The sequence below is a fragment of the Nannospalax galili genome, unplaced genomic scaffold (genome assembly GCF_000622305.1).
Source record: "Nannospalax galili isolate Female #2095 unplaced genomic scaffold, S.galili_v1.0 scaffold263, whole genome shotgun sequence".
Lineage (NCBI taxonomy): Eukaryota > Metazoa > Chordata > Mammalia > Rodentia > Spalacidae > Nannospalax > Nannospalax galili.
The window spans coordinates 1,392,523-1,414,158 of record NW_008350402.1 but is presented as its reverse complement, the minus strand read 5'-3'; the positions used below and the strand labels follow the sequence as shown (position 1 = coordinate 1,414,158).

Here is a 21,636-nt window from a genome sequence, read left to right as displayed (position 1 = left end):
TCTTATCTAAAGGAATATTGACAACTGATTGATGCTAGATGAGGAACAGCTGAACTTCCTAAAACAAAGCCCTTTAGATAGGCTGACTAGATGCACCAGATGGACAAGTAGTGGGGAACAGCTTGGGGTGCTGACAATACAGTGGATAGTAGCAGGGATAACAGAGTATAAGGGCTCTAGTGGGGGGAGGGAGGCTATGGGAGGGTGCCATCTGGGAAGTGGATGTATAGTTGATTAAGATGGTTTGGGATGTTCTGTGTGATAAACACACACACAAAAAATAAAATTTTAAAAAATGCATTATATTTGAGGAGGAAGCATAAAAGTTTACATCATGTTAATTAGTAGAGGTGATGAACATTACCATTGAAATCTACCCGATGACTTTATAGACATACACAGGCGCCAAGGATCCGAGTGCAAATGATTATGACTAGTAATAATTAGATACATACAGATTAGAGACACATGTGCTAACATCTCAGCGCTAGTAGCAAAAACAATGAGTCTTTTTGTAAGAAACAGTATATTTTAGAATGAAATAGAGATCTTTTTTGAGGGTTAAAAACTCATTCAATTTTATATCTTACAGAGTTTATACTGAGTTTATACTGGGCATGTTAAAACTGTAATGATATGCTTCTTCTAAAAAAATAATATTAAAAATGTAGGAAACAGCATATATTGAAATGGAGTTCTTTAAAGGGTAAAAACTCATTCAATTTTATATCTTACAGAGTTTATACTGAGTTCAATCTTGTATAACTGTATTAATTCAACAGTGAACCTAAAAATTTACAGCCACTTTTGAAAGAGATGTATCCTTGCTCTGGAGTGTGTTACTGAGTATGTTAAAGCTGTAATGAAATGCTTCTTCTAATCATGTGGTTATTAAATTTTAATGAGCAAGCCAGCGGAAGTAAGTCTTGATATTGGACTTCCCAGTCTCCAGAACTTTGAGCAATATTAAGCCATCCACTGGTACTGAGGATATAGCTTGGTGGCAAAGCACTTGTATAGAAATGTGCAAAATCCTGAGTTCAATGCCCAAGGCAGTAAACATAAAATGGAGCCTTTCTAAAAAAGTTGGTTTTTTTTTCCCCTTTGTTTCTAATGTTTATCTATGTGGAAGGAGGGACACATGCACACAAAAGACAACTTTCAGGAGTCAGTTTTATTCTTTAACCTGTAGGTTCTGGGGAATTAACTCAAATATCAAACTCAACAGCAGGCAACTTTACTGGCTGAACCATTCCACTGGCCCTAAATAAAGCTTATTAAAGCATTGTTCATTTGCCTACAACCGTCACACTTGAGAGGCAGGCAGGAGGATCTGGAGATCAAGGTTAGCTTGAGCTATGTGAAATCCTCTCTTAAAGCAACAACAACAACAGGAACCAGAGAGATGGGTCAGTGCTCCTAGCACCCATGGCAGGTGGTTCATTACTACCTTTAAGTCCAGCTCCAGGGAATTGGACAGCCTCTTCTAGCCTCTTCAGGCACTTTCATACATGTGGTGCGTGCGCGCGCGCGCACACACACACACACACACACACACACACACACAAATAAATAAATAAATATTTGAAAACAATAACCACAAAGCCACCCATGTTGTTTTGTTATAACAACTCTAGCTGACTAACTTAAAAAATTATTATTTTTATTTTATGTATATGCATGTATTGCCTGCATGTAGGTAAGTGCACCCATGTTGTGCAATGTCTGCAGAGGTCAAGAGAGGTTGTCAGTTCCCCTGGGACTGGAGTTATGGACAGTTGTTAGCTGCCTTGTGGGTGCTGGGATTTGAACATGGGTCTTCTGCAAGAACAACCAGTGTCCTTAACCACTGAGCCATCTCTCCAGCCCCAGCTTGCTTTTTTTTTTTTTTAAAGACGGAGTCCTATAGCCTAGGTTGGCCTTGAACTCCTGATCTTCCCTAATCATTCTTCAGGGTGCTAAAATTACAAGTATGATTACTGTGCATAGGACATTGCTTTTCTTAAAGAGAGGATACAGAAATGAATACAATAGATTATCAATTTTATAAAAATACATATACAAAGAAATAAATCCAAGAAATAAAATAGGGTGTTAACAATAACTTGCTTTTAGAGCATTGTGCAATCATAGGCTATTACAATATAATTCTTCATAGTTTTCTGCATTTTTCTGACACTCTTCATCAAATATATATTACTTTACTAATTTTTTGAAAATTATTATGTTGTTTGGAAAAATTAAGATATCTGAGCAGGTTGGATCTAATATGTTTTGGTTTAATAGGCTTTAATATAAAGCTCCGAATCATTGTAGCAAGGATGGCGTGTTGTGACTGAAGGAAAGTCAGTTTTTTGGTAGCTGGGTGTGGTAGCACACACCTATAATTTCCTTTCCAAGTACTAACCAGGCACAACCTGCTTGGCCTCCAAGATCAGATGATATTGGGCATGCTCAGGGTGATATAACTGGAGACACACCTGTAGTCTTAATTCTCAGCTGGTAGAAGCAGGAAGATTGTAAGTTCTAGGCTAACCTGGGCTTCATAGTGAGTTTGAGGACAGCCTGGGTAATATATAATAAGATCCTGTTTCAAAGAAAAATTATTTTTGTTAACCCCAAAGTTAATGAAGAAGTAGAGATACTTAGAAATGAACATAATCAGCCATGCCTTTAATCCCAGCACTTGGGAGGCAGAGGCAGGTGGATCTCTGTGAGTTCAAGCCCAGCCTGCTCTACATAGTTCCAGGTCGGCTGGGCCTACAGGGAGACCCTATCTCAAAAAGACCAAAAACAAAAACAATAATAAATAATTGAACAAATTTGGGATATACTACAATGCCTTCCTACTGCCCCACCACTAACACTTCCTTTGCTGGGTAGAATCCCTATCCTTTGAATTCTTGTCTCTGGTAACTCAGGGAGTCTCCACAGGTCTATGGTACACTTCAGCCCTCCACTCTGCCCCCTGCCCAGCAACAAAGCAGCCAATCCAGAGGACTTTCTGAAATTATGTCTGCCTTGAAAAGAAGTGCCTTAAAAGGGACCCATTCCGGTATAACAGCGTTTCCTACACTTTATTTATAAGCAAATCACTTGCTAATTTCTAGTGAGAATATCTGATCGAGCCTCCAGGTAATGTTGATGCTGCTGTTTCCACAGAACACAACACTGAGTAGCAAGGCCATACAACCTGCTCTGGTATTATAAGGCTTAAGACACTTATCTCAAGAACATTTGATTCCTTCTTTGGCACCTCTTAAGTTTGACCTAACTTCATTTCATTTAACCAATGAATATTTAGAGTATTATGTATACATCCTATGCTAATTGGTTTCAACCAACATTACTAAGCATCTTTGAGATATACTCCCTGTTCTAGGCTCCCAGGATTAGTGATGATTCCGGGTACCAAACACACCAAGTTTGAAGACAGCTTCAGCTCAGAGGGGATAGTGGAACCTCAGCCTCTTCCTCTACCCATTTGTACTTGACTACCAAATGCAGTTTGCTTACCATGCTCCTTTTTGATGCCTGGTTTCAAAGCAAAACAAAACCCCCAGAAATTTGCTTCTAGTTTAACTCCAAAATTATTTATTAACTTCAAGTAAGTTTAGTGTGGAAAAAAATCAACAGAAGAGACAGACAAATCAGAGGATGAAATCTTTTTCATCATCCTTCTTTCACCTTCTTGAAAATTCAATCCAAAAACCATTAGGGAGAGTCAAAGAAAGTAGCCTTCCAATCAGACAAAGAGCTGTGACAGCTAAATGCAAGCCATGATTATTTTTATTTTTATATTTTTAGACAGGTCTTAAAGCTAGCCTGAAACTCACAGCAATCTTCTTACTACAGCCTCCCAAGTGCTGGGATTATAGTGCTAGTGGCAGCAGCAACACATGATTATTTGAAAGGATCTTTTTAGCTATAAAGACAGCAGTGGGGCAGTTGATGAAGTTGAATAGTGTGTGAGAATTGCATCAATGCATCAATGTTAATTTCCTAATTAGGGTGACTGCATTGTATTTAGTCCTTGCATTAGTCAGCTTTCATTAGTGTAACAATGTATCTGGGATAATCAATTTATAAAGAAGAAAGGTTTATTTTGGTTTGTAGTTTCAATTCTATAGCTTTGGTTCTGTGGAGAGGCAGCACATCACATTAGGAGCATGTGGTAAAGCAAAGCTTCTCACCTGCCAGCTAGGTATGGAAGAGAAGAGGAAGAGGGGCCTGGAGTGGCACTATCCCCTTTGAGGCCATGCCCTACAGTGTCTTAAAGACCGCTCACTGGGCCTCACCTCTTAAAGGTTTCCAGCGCCTCCCAAGGGCCTCATAGGCTGAGAAACAAACTTGGTGGTTGGAGGAACAGTCCACACTCAAACTATATATAGCAACCCTTGTTGGTTGGAAATTCTAGTCTTTCCTGGTGAGTGTGGTATTTATCAGGTTTTCAGTTTCAAAGCTCAGGAGAAATACTTCTATGCAGTGTACTCGAAATGCTTCTATGGGTTGCAAAGTTTCTATGAGTGGGTAATTTGAAAAGTATGACAGGTTCACGCAGAGAGGCAAGCAGGCATTAGGGACATTTAAAATATCCTGGGTGTTGAGGTGGACGTGGGGTTCTCAAAAGGCAAAGGGGCTTTTAGCCTGGGACCCCTTACTACAGTGCCCCGTGAGGAAGAAAGGTTGTTGAATCCTCCCATCAGCTAAGACTCGCTCTCCTAGTCCGCGTCAGAAGCTCCTGCCCCAGTGCTCCGAGCTCTTGGTGCCTCTTCCCATGGTCCCATCCTGCCGGGGTTGGATGGGCCACAAACGCATGCACGCCCCTAGCAGAGGAGGGATGGTGGTGGGAGGCGTGTATGGCTATGGGCGAGTGTGGAGAGGAAGCACTGCGGAGTAGCGGCTTCTACTTGGTGCTCTAAGTTCATGTGCGAGAGCGCTAAACGTCAACGGGGCCTTTTCAGGTCCTGGGAAGAGATCTTCGTTGGGTAGGAAAGACAGTGCTACTAGACAACGCCAACGCGGACGCTCAGGATGCGCTAGGGCTGCAGATGCCAGCAAACCCTGTAGGAACCCGGCGCTGGGCCTATCCGAAGCGGAGGGGGTGGAGCCAGGAGTGGGCGGGCCCTTAGCAACAAAGGGGGCGGGCCCACGCGTCACTTCCGGGCTTCAGCGTTAGCCGGGATTCCGCGTGTTAACCAGCGCGTTTATGGCTTCTCTGGAGTCTCCTGGCCCTGAGCGCCAAAACGGCGACAAGGTGGCCGAGGGGCTGCGGAGGGCGAGGTGGCTGTACTGTGGGGAGCCGGACGAGAGGCAGAGAGCTGTGCTTGGTAAGGCCTGCGCGGGGCCCTACCCCTCCGCCCGGCTGCAGGGTCTCTAACCTGGTGCCCAGACGGACCCCCTGCTGTCCCGCCGTCCTTCTGTCGATACCTCCCAGCTACGCGAGAACATCCTGTTACCCCCCCCCACCCCCCAGGGCCGGACCCGGATCACGTCATCCATCCCCTCACCAGCACCCCCCACCCGAAGGCTGAGACCCGGACCCCGTCATCTATTTCCTCACCAGCCCCACTTCCCGAGGACTGGGACCCGGACCCGGTCATCCATCCCCTCACCAGGCCTCTCAGCGTTCTCTTCCCCTCCACTGAGCAGAGTTCCACATTGCCCTGGTTATCCTCTCTTGTCACAGCCCCTGCCCAGGGACTGCCAGGTCTTCTACCCTCTGCCATCGCCCTCTTTCGCGCTGGACTAGGACTTCCTTCAGTTCCCTTAAAAATCAGGACGTGAGCGTCCCTGCGGTCCGGTTCTGACAGCCCTCTCTCTACCAACAACACCGCAGTTATTCCCTACCATGCCCCGCTGGTCCTTCTGCCCTCATCTCATTCGTGGGCCGCACTCTTACAGTCCAGTTCTCCAATGGGAAGCTGCAGAATCCGGGCAACGTGCGCTTTACCTTGTACAACAGCGACGACTCGGAAAACCCCAGGAAAAGGAGTCAGCGGATCCTGGTAAGCGCTGCAGGTTCAGGTTGCCTGCGCTCTCCAAGTCGCAGCAGACCTTTGGTGTGGGCAGACAGAGGAGGGCATGAAAGGAAAAAAGGGGGTGTGGCAAATAGGCCTGAAGAACTCTGACCTCAGCAGCTTGGGGTATGGAGGTAGACTCCACTGAAAGGGATTTTGGTTTTGAAATCATGACTTCATTTATTTTGTTTCAACATAAACTTATTGAATACTTTATTGCTTGTATAGCAGGCTTAGAAAGCAACTGAGATTTGACTGCACTTTTAGGGAGCTCACCATTTCCAGCCTGGTAATTCTTTATTGTGAGTGGCAGACCTGTGCATCACAGGATGCTTAGTGACATCTGAGTGAGTGGCATCTCTGGCCTTTACTCACTAGATGCCAGAGTTAAGAATGCCTGCTGAGAGTGTTCTTAAATACAGTAAGGACTTATGCAGGGGAGCAGGAAAACCTGACTGTGATAGCGAAGTCAGCCATTTCCAGGGACCACAGCAATATAGGAAGAGTTGTCCTGAGAACGGTCATCAAAGATCCAGGTGGACTGTGGGTCAGGGCAATTACATAATCACCTTATCTCACACCTGTAAGTGCTGGAAGACCAGGACTTTGCTGTCTAGTTCTGTGGTACAACTCCCTCAAGAACTTTTCTCAACTTAAAAATTTTTATTCCTTCTGCCTCCTGTCCACTGCCACCGTCCCTTGCCCTCTTGCTGGTTCCCTTTTTCCCTCCCATATAATTCTCCCTCTTTCTTTCCTGACGTAATATTACATTACTCTCTTGTCCCCCTCCTGTTTTCAGACCTCTTTTTCTCCTCTGAAAGGCCTTTTTCTACACACAACACAAATGTAAATCTAGACCCTACATATGAGAGAAAACTTGATATTTGTCTGAGTCTGGCTTATTTCACTTAATTTACTAATCTACCCATTTTCCTACTGTCATGATTTCATTTTTCTTTATAGCTGAAAAAAATCCCATCATGTATCTGAACCACATTTTCGAGATTCATCTATTTCCTGATGGACATGGAGGCTGTTTCATTTCTTGGCTATTATGGATAGTGCAATAGTAAACATGAATGCAAGTGTGCTAACTTTTGAGTCATTTGGGTATGTGGCTAGCAGAGGCATAACTGCATCATATGGTAGTTCTATTTTTAGTTTTTGAAGACTCTCCACACTGACCTCCATAGTTAGTGGACCCATTTACATTGTGGGTGCACACATGGTGTGACTGGTGTGTGGAGGTCAGAGGACAACTTGGGGGAGCCAGTTCTCTCCTTCCACCATGTGGGTCCTGGGGACTTAACTCAGTCCATCGTACTTGGCAGCAAGTGCATTTTCCTGCTGAGCCATTTTGCCACCCTCAAAGCTGTTGTTTATTGTGTGACTGTATGTGAGTGAGTATGTATGTAGACAAATGTATGACATGGCTTGCATGTGGAAGTCAGAAGACAACTTGGGGAGTTGGATTCTCTCCTTTCACCATGTGGGGTCCCTGGGATCCCACTGAGGTCATCAACTTGACTGCAAGTACCTTTACAGGCTGAGCCATCTCACTGGGCATCAAAGCAATTTTAGTTTGCATTTCTCTGATGGGTAAGAATGTTGAACATGGGAGAGGGGGGGTGCCCTAGAGAGATGGCTCAGTGGTTAAGAGCACTGGCTGCTCTTGTAGAGGACCTGGGTTCAGTCCCTAGCAGCCACATGGCAGCTAACAACCTTTTGTAGCTCCGGTTTGAAGAGATCCAACACCCTCTTCCAGCCTCCATAGGCATTGCATGCATGTGGTACACTTACATACATTCAGGCAAAACACTCATACACATTAAAAAAAAGGGGGGGGGGCTGGAGAGATGGCTCAGTGGTTAAGAACACTGGTTGTTCTTGCAGAAGACCCGGGTTATGAGTATTATTTATGATTTAACCATTTTAAAAAAAATATAACTCCTGGGGCTGGAGAAATGGTTCAGTGGTTAAGAACACTAGTTGCTCTTGCAGAGGGCCTGTGTTCAGTTCCCAGCACCCATATGGCAGCTAACAACTGTCTGTAACTCCAGTTACAGGGGATCCAAGAGCCTCTTCTAACCTCCATGGGCATTGCAGGACATGAGTGCACTTACCTACATGCAGGCAATACACGCATACACATAAAAAAAAATTAAAAAAAAAAAAGAATGTTGAGCACTTTCCAAGTATTTATTAGCTATTTCTATTTCTTCTTTTGAGAACTATATTTAGCTTATTAGCCCATTTATTGCCTGGATTATTTGAAGTTTTTTGGTATTTAATTTCTGGAGTTCTATATATATTCTAGATATTAATTCCTGTTCATTGCATACTTGGCAAAGACTTATCCCATTCTATAGGCTATCTCTTTGCTCTCAGTATTGTTTCTTTTGATGTGTAGACTTTTTGAATTTCATGTAGCCCCATGTGTCACCTTCCCCAAGAGCTTTACCAGTTTGAAGCCTGAACTGTTTGGGACTTTGCTTTCCAGAGTTTTCTTGTCTTTCCCCCAGAGACATCCCAGAGTCCTGGTGGGAATGATGGGGTTGGATCATCTCCTGGGAGGTTTTCTAGTGCTGATTCACTGTGGTCCTGGGTTCTAAAGCACATGTAGAAAAAAGTCCATGCTTAATACCTTTCAACAGTGTCATAAATGGAGTTCTCCTCCCTCTATTTTAGGCAGCTGAAACAGACAGGCTTTCCTATGTTGGAAACAATTTTGGAACTGGTGCCCTCAAATGCAATACTCTCTGCAGGTAACAGTGGGCAACTGGGCAGTGACAAGGGTGATAGGGACGAGGAGGGTGTTGGTAGTGATACTGTCACAGATGTCCTCAGTCTTTATTTTGGGGGCAGTTGGAGGAATCCGTGGAGGGTTACTAGACTCAGAGGTCCCTTCCACCAGCCTATAGGCACTCCTGGAAAGGAAAAGATGACTTTTATTTGTTAAATTTTCTAAAGACCTTATTTGGTTATAGCATTTATTTGTGACTGTCTTATCCTAAAAGACAGCTCTCTCTACTAATTTAAAGTGTCATTTATAGGTCAAAGCTTGTCTGAGTTTTGCTTTGCGACTAAGTAGAAGAAAAGGATTTAGTAACCCTCAATACTCTTGGCTGGGACAAATTATCCCTCCCGTAGTGTCACTGATGGACTGAATGACTTTGGCAACTCTGCCCTTTACTCACCCCTGTCCTCTCCAGTATAATACACACTGTGCAGCCTAAACAAACTAATTCTCAGGGCTGAGACGATGAAGATGGGGGTCCCTATGATGGTACAACAGTGAACCATGGTGAAGACCTTTCAGAGCCCTTTCTGGACCATACCCAGGTTCAAGGCAGATTGACATGTGTTTCAAACATAACACTGCATCACTGCCTTACAGAGATAATCTAGTTCAGATTGGTCTTCTCCCTTTGCCTCCATAAAATTTATATACACAGAAAATTCTAGTGTAATTCTAGATTCTTATACCCCAGAACAGCAGCGAATCCAAGTATTATCAGAATCACCTGGTGGCCTTTTTATCCATAACCATTTCCCATCCCTTTCCTTCTCATCCCCCGACTTTTCCCTTTCCATGAAGAGAATTGCTGCTGGAGGATTGTCATTACAAGGTAGCAAGTAGACACCTTCCTCAGGCAGAAAGAAGGTTGGGAGCTTGTAACTGGGAAAAGGGAAGTTGTGTAGACAGTCTTTTTGAATACTCATGGTATAACTCCTTTATTCAGACACTTTGTGGGGATTTTGAATAAGACCTCCAGCCAAATGGAAGTATATGATGCTGAATTGTTCAACATGCAACCACTGTTTGCTGGTAGGTTCCAGAGATGAAGATTCACTTGAAGGCTACAGCGTTTGGGTATACTGAATTAGTTCATTTTTCATTTCTTTTCTTTCTTTTTTACTATTTATTATTTTTATTTTATGTGTATGAGTGTATTGCCTGCATGTATGTAAGTACACCCATGTTGTGCAGTACCTGTGGAGGTCAGAAGAGGGTGTCGGATACCCTGGAACTGCAGTTGCAGATGGTTGTTAGCCGCCATGTGGGTGCTGGGATTTAAACCCGGGTCTTCTGAAAGAGCAGCTAGTGCTCTTAACTGCTGAGGCATCTCTCCAGCCCATTTTTTTTATTTTAAAAGTTATAGATTTTTTTTTTTTTAATTTGGCAGGCTTGAGGCTAGCTACCTGCTATACCTCAAGCATCAAATCAGGGATTGTGCATGAGAAGTCAGACACAGACCCTGTCCCCACAGTGTTTACAGATGTGATCAGAAACTAAACTTTAAAGCAAGTTGGACAATCATCTGTACAGAATGTTAGCAGAGATCTAATAAGCAAATTCTTTTCCATCATGGGCTTTTCTTAATTTGTGTGAGTGTGTATGTGTGTGAGGGGGAGGGCATGCATGTGTGTGTGTGTACCATATCTGGAGACCAAAGGGCAATCTTGGGTGTTGGTCCTCACTTTCTGCCTCATAGGTGATATTGGCTCTTGTTGGCCCTGTGTAGGTGCAGTAACTGCTGCACAGCTCTGGGGCTTCTGCCTCTGCCTCCTGTCTCACTGTAGGAGCACTGGGATCACAGACACAGGCTACTGTGCCTGGCTTTACCTGGTTTTCGGCAAGTGCTTTACCCACTGATCATCGCTTTACCTGAGTTTTCGGCAAGTGTTTTACCCACTGAGCCTCTTTACTTAATTCTTCATTGTTTTGCTGGTAGAGGTTTTAGAATCTTTGGTAAGGACGTTGGTGATAGGTTGGACATTTCATGTCGTGAAAAGTCTCCATACTGTCTAATTTGGGAACAGTGTATTTTTTTTCCTAATCTAGTAGAAATTGTGTTGCTTTTCAGCTTTGCCATCTTAGAACACTCAGGGAGAGAGGGAAGTATTCCAAAATGATACCAGACTCAAGAGGCTCCCGTCCTCTGACCTCAAAACTCAGCTCCTTAGTGCTGCCCTTAAATGCTGAAAACTACCACCAGGAGGGTGTGAGCAAAGGAAGGCTCATGCAGACTGGTATCTGCCTGGTACCTGCAGGGGCACTTGTTCTATCCCTTTTGAAAATCAGATATGATCTGGACCTACTTTCCAGACATAACACATGGTATGCAAAAATGGAATTTTTATGTTTGCTATACATTTCTTAGTAGTTTGCAGACTCGAGGTTAAGAACTACCTTGTTAACAAATACATTTAAAACAGTCTCCAAATGTTCTAAATGCCAAGGGGAAATTGTAATTTTTGATTAGATGCATTTGTGTTGTATGTAAATAGTTTAAAAATACTGGTGTATTTTAGCTAGCGCACACACACACACACACACACACACACACACACAAACACAGACACACACAGCCTTAGTATTGGGTCCTTGCTGTGTACTTGTCACTGTTCCAGAGACCTTCAATGAGCACTACATAGCTTACTTCATGGCTTCATGGATACTGTTATTCTTTTTTTTTTTTTTTTTTGAGAGCGGGTCTCCCTGGAGCTCCAGCTGGCCTGGAACTCACTATGTAGACCAGGCTGGCCTTGAACTCATATCTGCCTGCCTTTGCCTCCCAAATGCTGGGATTAAAGATGAGTGCCACCTTATACAGCAAGATTTATTTATTTTTATTTTATGTATATAAGTTTTACCTGCATGTATGTAAATAAACTATGTGTATGCCAGAGGCCAGAAGAATCCCATGGACCATGGGTGTTGGGAACCGAACCTGGGTCCTCTGTAAGAGCAGCCAGTGCTCTTAATTGCTGAGCTATCCCTCCAGACCCACTGATAAATTTCTTTTTTTTTTTTTTTTGGTCTTTTTGAGACAGGGTCTTCCTGTAGCCCCAGCTGTCCTGGAACTATGTAGACCAGGCTGGCCTTGAATTCAGAGATCCGCCTGCCTCTGCCTCTCAAGTACTGGGACTAAAGGTGTACGGCACCACTGTGGCACTGAGGTCAGGTGACCTGCTGCTGAGCCAGCTCAGGCAAGGCTACTCTAGAATCTGTGCTCTTGTCCCCTGGATTATACTACCTGCGATTTGAGTACTTACTGGAAGGTTGGAGAGTGTCATGTAAGATATTTATGCCTACCTCTATGTCACTTACCAGGAAAGCTAATGTATTTATGGGATGAGCCAAGGACTTGGTTTCTGAGTCTCTTTGCTCTGCCCCTCCCTGGGGAACTGACCTGGATAAGTCATTGTAGCTTGGGGCCTTTTGTATATGAAATGAAAAGGTTGGAGGAGATGATACCTTCATTGGAGCCCTTAAACTATTCCCTAGTTCTTTTAGTGTACACACTAAGCGACACATTAAATATTCACAGTGTACATTCATGTTAGGGAAATCTTGGAATAAAGAAATCTCTTTTTCTGGGCTGGGCATGGTGGTGCATGCCTTTAATCCCAGAATTTGAGAGGCAGAGGCAGATGGATCTCTGTGAGATCAAGGCCAACCTGATCTACATAGTGAGTTCCTGGCTCATGTCTATAGTCCTGGTTTAGGAGGTTGAGACAGAAGGACCACTTGAGCTTACAAGTTCAAGACCAGCCTGAGCAGCATTGTGAGACCCCATTAAAAAAAAAAAGTAGCTAGGTGTGGTAGTGAATGCCTTTAATACCAGCACTTGGGAGGCAGAGGCAGGCAGATCTCTGTGAGTTCTAGGCAAGCTTGGGCTACAGGGAGACTGTCTCAGAAAGACCAAAAAGACAGAAAAAAAAAAAAAAGTAAGCCTTACTGTTAGCTTTTCCCTTGTTTCTGTGTTTTATGTTTCTATAGATGAGGCACTTGAACCTGAACCTCCTTTGCAGAATCAGACCAAAACTTTCAGAGAAAAGGTGAGTATGGCAGAGTTAAGTTCCTTTAGGCTCAGGTTCTTTATTGGTGTAGTAACAGCTTCACTGAACTCGGGTCTTCCTGGCTGCTCTAGCTTGTTTGGCCTATTGATTCTCTGCATGGTTGCTACCTGCAGAGGCCTGGTCTCCCAGAGAGCAGACCTGTTCTTGGGCTGAGAGAAGTGTAGCAGAAAACTGTTTAGGATTTGGTCCAAGTTGTAGCAAATGGTTGTTCTTAGAAACTTTACCATAAACACAGTGAACTTTTCATCACTGCCTGGGCCACTGTAATGAGAAGGGCTCAGAGACTACCTTATGACTCAGAGCATGGTGGCGCATGCCTTTAATCCCAGCAGAGGCAGAGGCAGGTGGATCTCGGATCTCTGGGAAATCCATGCCAGCCTGATCTACACAGTGAGTTCCAGACCAGCTGGAGCTATAAGGAGACCTTGTCTCAAAAAACCAAACCAAACCAAACAACAACAAAGAAACACCTCCAAACCCCTCAAAGTCTGATATTGGTATAGACTGGGAAAATGGTAGCCTGTGTGCCCCACAGATTTACCAACCCTAAGTCTAGGCAAGTCTTTTTGTACTGATGGTCAAAAACTGTTGATTTATAAGTGAGAGTAAGTACAGCAAATCTTAGTCCTGACATGTCTTATCATCCAATGAGGTAGATAGGTGTGATAGGTATGACTCAGCCTGATTGACAGGTGTGGTAATTGTGGCTCAGGGAGCCTAGAGCTCAGATTGTACAACTAGGAGTAGTCCAGCCTGTTCCCAGCAATTGGGCTTGTCTCCTACACAGATGGACTCTTGCATTGAAGCCTTTGGAACCACCAAACAGAAGCGATCCCTGAACTCCAGGAGAATGAACAAAGTTGGCAGTGAATCTTTGAATCTTGCGGTAGCTAAAGCTGCAGAGAATATCATTGATACAAAGGGTGTGAATGGTAAGAGTGTGCTTTAGCAATAGCTTTCTCCAAAGATTATTACTACCTCACAGATGGAAGTGATGGGCCTTAAGGCTGGATTCCCTCCTGCTGCTTGCTGAGGGCCTTCTCAGGGACAAACTGGAGGTACAGGAGTCTGACATAGATAGTCCTGTCCCAGGGGAGAAGACAGGCAGGGGAAGGGACATAGGTTCTTGGTACAGGGTTGTAGCTTTTCTGATGCTGTGTTGCAATTATTTATTAGCAGGCATATCTCTAATTTTTAAAAAAAAATTTTATTTGTTTTTATTTTATGTGTATGTGTGTATTGCCTGCATGTAGGTAAGTGCACCCATGTCATGCAGTGCCCGTAGAGGTCAGAAGAGGCTGTCGGATCCCCTGGGACTGGAGTTATGGACAGTTGTTAGCTGCCATGTGGGTTCTGGGATTTGAACCTGGGTCTTCTGCAAGAACGACTAGTGTTCTTAACTGCTGAGCCATCTCTAATTCTATTGCAAGTTGCTTGGGGGCAAACACTGTATGGACTTCTCAGTTGCAGGAATTCCTGGAGGTCAGCTTGGTGGGCACTTCAGATCATCCTGGCAGAGGTTGTCAGACCTGGGTTTTGAACCATGTGGCCCCCATTGCATAGGTTCATGGAGTGTTGGGAAACCTGAAATGGGACAGGGTGGCACTGAAACTGATTTTGCCTTCATTGAAAGCTCTGGTCAGTGATGCTATCCAGGACGACTTGCAAGATGATTCCCTCTACCTTCCTCCCTGCCATGCTGATGCAGCCAAGCCTGAAGATGTGTATAGATTTGAAGACAGTATCCTTGCAGTAGAAAAGCTGCCTGATTCACAGGTTGTGATGTTTGTGCATGTGGTAGAGCCAGGCTCTCTTGAGAGTGCTTGTGGTCCTGTGACATTTATAAAAGCAACATCCTGCCCCAGTGCTGATACCAAGAGGTCTGTCAGCTATGCTTCCTCATCAGCTGAGGGACCTGCCCCTGGGATTCAAGCCCATTACTTAGCAACAGAACAAATGGGCACAGCTTAGCTCCGTTGGGGTCATTCTCCATGGATAGTTAAAATGCATTCTTTGATTTGGCTAGTGCCCAAAGTCTAGAGCAGACCAATACTTTGAAAGAAAAGGTTGGAGCATAGAACTTCACTCCTTGATGGGACTGGCAAAATGGAAAAGGTTGGCAGAGGCTCTGATAAGAGAAGGCAGAATGGCCCACGTAGGAAATAAAGCACTGGGCTGGGGTCTGAAAACTGGGTCTCTGAGCTCTGCCCTGCTTACTCTGTGAACCCCTTTGTGAGCCTTCACTTTCCTATCTGTAAAATGAGGCCACTACAAGATGACTTAACTAGTTGGGTTTCCATTTTGGTTAGTTGTGTTCTTGACTTGCAATTAGTTCTGTCTCCGGCAGAGTATGACGCTCTTGAGAGCCCATCCGAAGCTTTCAGAAAGGTCACATCAGAAGAAATACTGAAGATGATTGAAGAGAACAGGTGCTCCTATGGAGGCAGTTGGGGCATCTGTGGAGTCATGTTGGGAAATGGGGTAGACATAAAGCAAGACCTTGGGGTATCAGTCAGAAAGCTGCACTTGTAGCTAGACAGAGGTTCAGTCGTCAGGGAGATGTCTGCGCAGCCCTTGAACATGAAGGAACAAGCATTTGACATTGAGCTTTTAGGAGCTGTGGGTGGATTCAAGGGAGGGAACTAGCTATAGGTCTGTGGAACCTGTAGCTGGACAGAGGGTGTAATACAGAGCTGATGTGTTGGTGTTGATTGTCACTGGCAATGCCCAGACACTAGCATGGGAATGGTTGGATGCTAGCCAGAGTGATCACTTCTCCTTGACAGTATGCTGGGCAAACTTCTAAAGCTGAGTTTGTGTATTTTAAATATTATGTATTTATTTAAGTAAGAGATAATTTCTTCCCCTTTTGCCATTTAAAACAACTTATTTAAAATGATGGTTAGATTATTTTTTTGGTTCTGAACTTTTTTAATAGGTATTTTATTATTTTTATTCATTTTATGTGTATGCATGTATTGCCTGCATGTATGTAAGTGTACCTGTTGCCCATGGAGGTCAGAAGAGAGCGTCAGATCCCCTGGAACTGGAGTTACAGATAGTTGTTAACTGCCATGTGGGTACTTGGAATTGAACTCTGGTCCTCTGCAAGAGTAGCCAGTGCTTTCAACCACTTAGCCATCTCTCCACCCCTTTGTCTTTTTTAAAAAAACTATTTTATTTATTATTTTTATTTTATGTGTATGAGTGTATTGCCTGCATGCATGTAAGTGCACCAGTGTCATTCAGTGCTCAAAGAGGTCAGAAAAAGGTGTTGGATCCCCTGGAACTGGAGTTAGGGATGCTTGTTAGTTCCCATGTGGGTGTTCGGAACTGAACCTGGGTCCTCTGGAAAAGCAGCCAATGCTCATAACTGGTGGGCTATCTCTCCAGCCCCTGAGCTTTTTCTTAAAATAGCCTTTTTAGATTTTTTTTTCTTTCACATGTATGTAGGAGGCGTGTGTGTGTGTGTGCGCGTGCGCGCGCGCACGCATGTAGAGGGCTGAGATTGATGTTGGAAGTCATCCCTGATTGCTCTTCTACTTTATTAAATGAGGCAGGGTCTCTCAGTCAAACCCAGAGCTTGTGGCTATGGCTAGTCTTGCTAGCCAGTTTGTTGTGGGGAGCTCGTGTCTTCATCTTTTGAGGCTGGGATTACAGTATTTGTGTGGGTTCTGGGGATCTGAAATCCAATCCTCATTCTGGCAAGTGCTTAACACTAACCCATCTCTCAAGCTCCCCTCCCTCCCCTCCTTTTAGATTTTTTTGGGGGGCGGTGCTTTTTGAGACAGGGTCTTCCTCAGTTAGCCTGGAACTCACTATGTAAACCAAGCTGGCCTCAATCTCAGTGATCCTCCTGCCTCTGCCTTCCTAGTGCTGGGATTAAAGGCAGGTGCCACCACACTCAGCAAGATCTTTTTTTTTTTAAACAAAATTTCACAAGTATTCTAGGCTGGCCTTTTCTTAGTGAGCCATCTTGCTGGCCCCAAGTGTCTCCTTTAATACAGGGGGAAAAGCCCTATCATGAGTGTGGTTATCATTGAGCCCAGTTTGGAGGTGAACTATGGTATAGACATATAAAGAAACTTGCCTGAACCACTAAATGGCAGAGAAGGGATTCAAACACAGGCTGTTTTGAGTGCAGTCTGTGACTTGATCACTAACTCAGGGTACTGAACTGGCTAAATCTGGCCTGCTGCCTTGTGAGTAAAGTTTGATTGAGTGCAGCCCTGTTCCCTCAGCTAAGAATCATGTCTGGCTGCTTTTACACTACAGCCCTGCTCTTGTAAGGATTAAGTGTGGGCACTTCACTGCTCAGGGTATATGGGGGGCATGCCGGTGATGGTTCCTGATAGAGCCCATCCTTCCCTCATATGTTCTACTTTTTCCTTGTTAGCCACTGCTCCTTTGTCATAGAAATGCTGAAGTCTTTACCACTGAGTGAGGAGCGCCGAGACCGCCAGGCCCGATGCATCTGGTTTCTGGACACCCTCATCAGATTTCGAGCTCAGAAAGTGATAAAGGGAAAAAGTAAGCCCATGACAGCATTTTTAAAATTATTTGTTTAATAACCACATGATTAGAAGAAGCATTTCATTACAACAGCATTGACATATTCAATAACAATTTCCAGAGCAAAGATGCATCTCTTTCAAAATTGGCTGTAAATTTTTAGGTTCAGTTGAACTAATACAATTATACAGTATTTATTGTACTCAGCATAAACCCTGTAAGACATAAATTGAGGTTTTAACCTTTAAAAAAGATCTCCATTTCATTTTAAGATACACTGTTTCATATAGAAAAATTCATTTTTAATACAACTAACACTTAGATGTTTGCACATGCATCTCTAATCTGTCTATCTGATTATTACTAGTCGCAATTGGTTACTTTCCGAGATCCTTGGCACCTGAGCATGGATATAAAGTTGTCAGGTAGATTTCAATGGTAATGTTTTTCACCTCTACTAATTAACATGAAGCAAATTTTTATGCTTCTTCCTCAAATGTAACTCACTTTTTTATTTATTGATTTTTTTTTTTGTGTGTGTGTGTGTATATCATACAGAACATCCCAAGCGGCACCCTCCCATAGCACCCCCCGCCCCCCGCCACTGGAGCCCTTGTGCTCTGTCATCCCTGTTACTGTCCACTGTGTTGTCGGTGCCCCCAGCCATTCCCCTGTGCTTGTCCATCCACTGAGTCTAGTCAGCCTATCTAGAGTTCCTTGTTTTAGGAAGATCAGGTCTTCCTCATCTAGCAGCAATCAGTTGCCAATATTCCTTTAGATAAGATTGGGGTCTGCTATGACAGCATTTTTTATGAATTGTTTCCTGCCCATTATTTGTCAGTTCTAACCAGTGGAGAAAATGGATGTCTATGCAAGTCCTAAGTGCAACATTTGTGGTTCCTCCTGGTGGTGTGACCTGCTGGAGCCCCTCAGGGCTCTCTTCTCTCTACATTTCTCTTTTTTTATTCTGGAAATAGGGACAGGCTGAATGGGGCCTTCTCGAGTGAACATTCATTGCTTCTATTCCGTTAGACAAAACACCGTATCCAGGTCAAATGAAACGAAAGATTTAAGGGAGGCTGTTAGAACAAGTATCAGTTACATAAGGAGGAAAAAAACAGGCCTTGCTTATAAAGCTTGGGGCAGGTTTTTTGTTATTTTTTGGTTTGAAACAGGGTCTCCCTGTAGCTAGTCTGGAACTTGCTGTGTAAACCAGGCTGGTCCCCATCTCACAGAGATCTGCCTGTCTCTGCCTGCCTCTGCCTCCCATGTGCTGGAACTAAAGGCGTATGCTACCATGCCCAGTTTGGGGCAGGTTTTTGTTGGGACAGTTTTAGACTAAAAGAGAGCCAGTTTATAATGGCAACAAGCTCAGTTTTACTTGTTGCTAGGACCAATTGTGATGGTCAAATATTCATACCCACTCAGAGCTGGAAACCCAGCAGGAGTACAAGGTATAATCAGCCATTGTTACTGTGACAGGACACCTAAGGATGGAGATGTATCTGCTTAGTTCTTAGTTTCATATTCCAGTCTCTGGTTGCCCCTTCTTTCGCTTTTTCCACAGCCTATTTCTTTTTCTTTTTCTTTAACATTTATTGATTTTTAGAGCGGTGGGGCACATGCCATTGTGCATGTATGGAGGTCAGAGGACCGCTTGCAGGAGTCAGTTTTCTCCCTCCACTATGGGGGTTCTGGGGATTGAATTCAGGTCACCAGGGTTAGCAGCAAGAGCCTTTGCAACAGCACCATCTCACTGACCCAATCCACAAACTACTTTATTTCTCAATGTCTTACTGTGTTCCTAGTCCTCATGACAGTCGGGCTTTCTGTCTTTTCACACCCCCATCACAGACAGCTCTTGTGCATGTCTAATCTGCAGGCTGAAGCACACTGGGCATATTTTCATTTTAAAGTGGTTGCTCTGGATGTTGGACTCATGCTCTCTTACATTGCAGTGGCCAGCTATTGGGCCTTTTCTCCCCACCATACATGAGGGTGTGGCTTGATCAAATGCAACTTTGTGTTCTAGGTGCCCTGGGACCTGGAATCCCCCACATCATCAACACCAAGCTGCTTAAGCACTTCACCTGCTTGACTTACAACAATGGCAGGTCAGGAGGCATGATTTCTGGGGTCTTTTGAGAAAGCAGGTGGGGGTAGGAGTGAACAGTAGGTGCCCAGATGCAATGCCATGTCCACAGAGATGCAGTCCCAAAGAAGTCACTGCCATTTGGTGAAAGGCTTCTGAATCAAGAAAAATTTTGTCTTTGACTTCACGAAGCCCTGCAATGTAGACTTAGTTTGCACACTTTCTTCAGGGAGCCCTTCCTCAGAGTTGCCAGTGGGGCTTTGGGAAAAGGCAGCTGTGCAGAAAAGGGCAGGCCAGTGTGTGACTTAGGGAGGAGAGTGCCACACAGCATCCTGGCCTGGCTTGCAGCTGTTTGACTGCAGCATGCTTCTGCTCCTGGAAGCAGCAGCAGCACTGTTTGGGGTGGCTGCTTTCCTGCAGCTCTGAGCAGGCAGTAACAGACTCATCAGTGCTTCCACACCCCCTGGAAAAAATGTGGGCAGGGCTTTCTGTCTCTCTTGGGGGAAACACTGGGGCTGGCTCACTACTCACTATGAGACTTGGGCACCTTGTAAGGAACAAGACAGTTGCTTGAACCCCTTCTGCATCCAGAAAAGGCTCTGACTGCAAAGTGAAAGGCTTGGATGTTCTTATTTTGCTTTTGGAATTTAACTTTGTTTCTTGACTGTCACTCATTCTGCAGTTTACGGAACTTAATTTCAAATTCCATGAAGGCAAAGCTCTCTGCCTATGTGATCATACTTGCCTTGCACATAGGTGACTTCCAGATTGACCTCACAGTGTTACAGAGGGACTTGAAGCTCAGTGAGAAAAGGTGAGCACAACAGACTCAGCCTCTCTGCAGGGTGCTGGATTTATTCCTAGCATTGCTGGAGAACACAAGGCCTTGCTGAAGGGAACTTGGGGTGTCTCATGGGGAAAATGTGGGAACAGAAAGCAGTTTCAGTGACTGAATGATTGAGGGGCAAGGCATTTTGAGGACCTTTTCTTTGCATGGTATTTATTTCATTTGTTCTCCCTCGTTGAGTGCCCTAACAATAACTGAACAATCTGAGCTTCATGATGTCATGAATTACCCCAAGGTCATTCCCAAGAGGGGTCAATTGGGCTTCAGGCCTTAACTTTTCATAACATTCTGCCCTGAATAATGGAGCCCCTCTGTGCTTTGAGTTGCTGTCACTGGAGAGAAGGATTCTCCATGGATCTAGGGGTGGAGCCCAGTGGAAGTACAGAACCCCTCTACATAGCCTGGAACACAATGTGCTGCTTCCTCTGCCAGACCCACATGGCACACGGAGAGTGCATCTCCATTTGTTCTGTTTCTTCCTTAGGATGATTGAGATAGCAAAAGCCATGAGGCTGAAGGTTTCCAAAAGAAGGGTGTCGCTGGCAGATGGCCGAGAAGAGGATCACAGAATGGGCACTCTGTCTATCCCGCTGCCCCCAGCCCAGAATGCAGATCGGCAGTCAAAGCGGAAGAAGATTACCTAGATGACAGTTTTCCAGATGGGGCATTCTGGACACATCACAGCCACTTCTGTTCACTTCCATTTTTATTTTTTAAAATGGAAGCAGGGGCTGGAGAGGTAGTTCAGCAGTTAAGAGCACCTACTCCTCTTGTAGAGGAACTGGGTTTGATTCTCAGCACCATCAGGTGGCTCACAACTGCCTGAAACTCCTGCTCTAAGGGATCTGACACTCTTTCTTGGTGTCCACAGGCTCTGCACTCATGTTCACAAACCCACACACAGAAACACTTGATGTAAAAAAATAATAAATTTATATAAAAGGAAGCAGACTGGACATTGTGGTGCATACCTGCAATCCCAGTACTCAGGAGGACTGCTAAGTTCTGGTCAGTCTGGGACTCTTGCCTCCCCGAAGGGCTTTACTATATCATGGCTATCAAACCAAAAGCCAGCTTCCCACCTCTGCCTCTCTTGTGCAGAAGTTAATTATGGCCCAGGTTCGACTTCAACTTTTGGCATTGCTGTGATTATAAATGACTGATGCTTCTCATGTTGGTTCTTATGTGGGATTTGGGAAGATGAGTCTAGAGAAGTCAAAGTTGAAAGATCTCATCACGCTGAACTGTGAGCTCTTGGCTGAAGGTTTATAAGGAGAATCTAGAAAGAACAGTAGAGG

General features: G+C 44.3%; 1 protein-coding gene across 3 annotated transcripts; it reads left to right on the top strand.

Moving 5' to 3' along the window:
* Positions 1–5,146: 5,146 nt before the first annotated feature.
* Positions 5,147–21,282, top strand: Polr1e (RNA polymerase I subunit E). 3 transcript variants are annotated; one of them, XM_008847683.2, is made up of 12 exons: positions 5,148–5,330; positions 5,905–6,008; positions 8,709–8,785; positions 9,764–9,849; positions 12,808–12,866; positions 13,675–13,819; positions 14,521–14,628; positions 15,220–15,316; positions 17,284–17,417; positions 19,432–19,513; positions 20,174–20,305; positions 20,823–21,282. In XM_008847683.2, exons 1-12 carry the CDS (start codon positions 5,210–5,212, stop codon positions 20,980–20,982), a joined length of 1,305 nt encoding a protein of 434 aa, XP_008845905.1. In that variant the 5' UTR covers positions 5,148–5,209; the 3' UTR covers positions 20,983–21,282. The 3 variants fall into 3 exon arrangements, with proteins under 3 accessions (XP_029426597.1, XP_008845905.1, XP_029426598.1); XM_029570737.1 differs by lacking the exon at positions 9,764–9,849 and having other exon boundaries at positions 5,147–5,330; positions 5,840–6,008; XM_029570738.1 differs by lacking the exon at positions 9,764–9,849 and having other exon boundaries at positions 5,192–5,330.
* Positions 21,283–21,636: the final 354 nt, after the last annotated feature.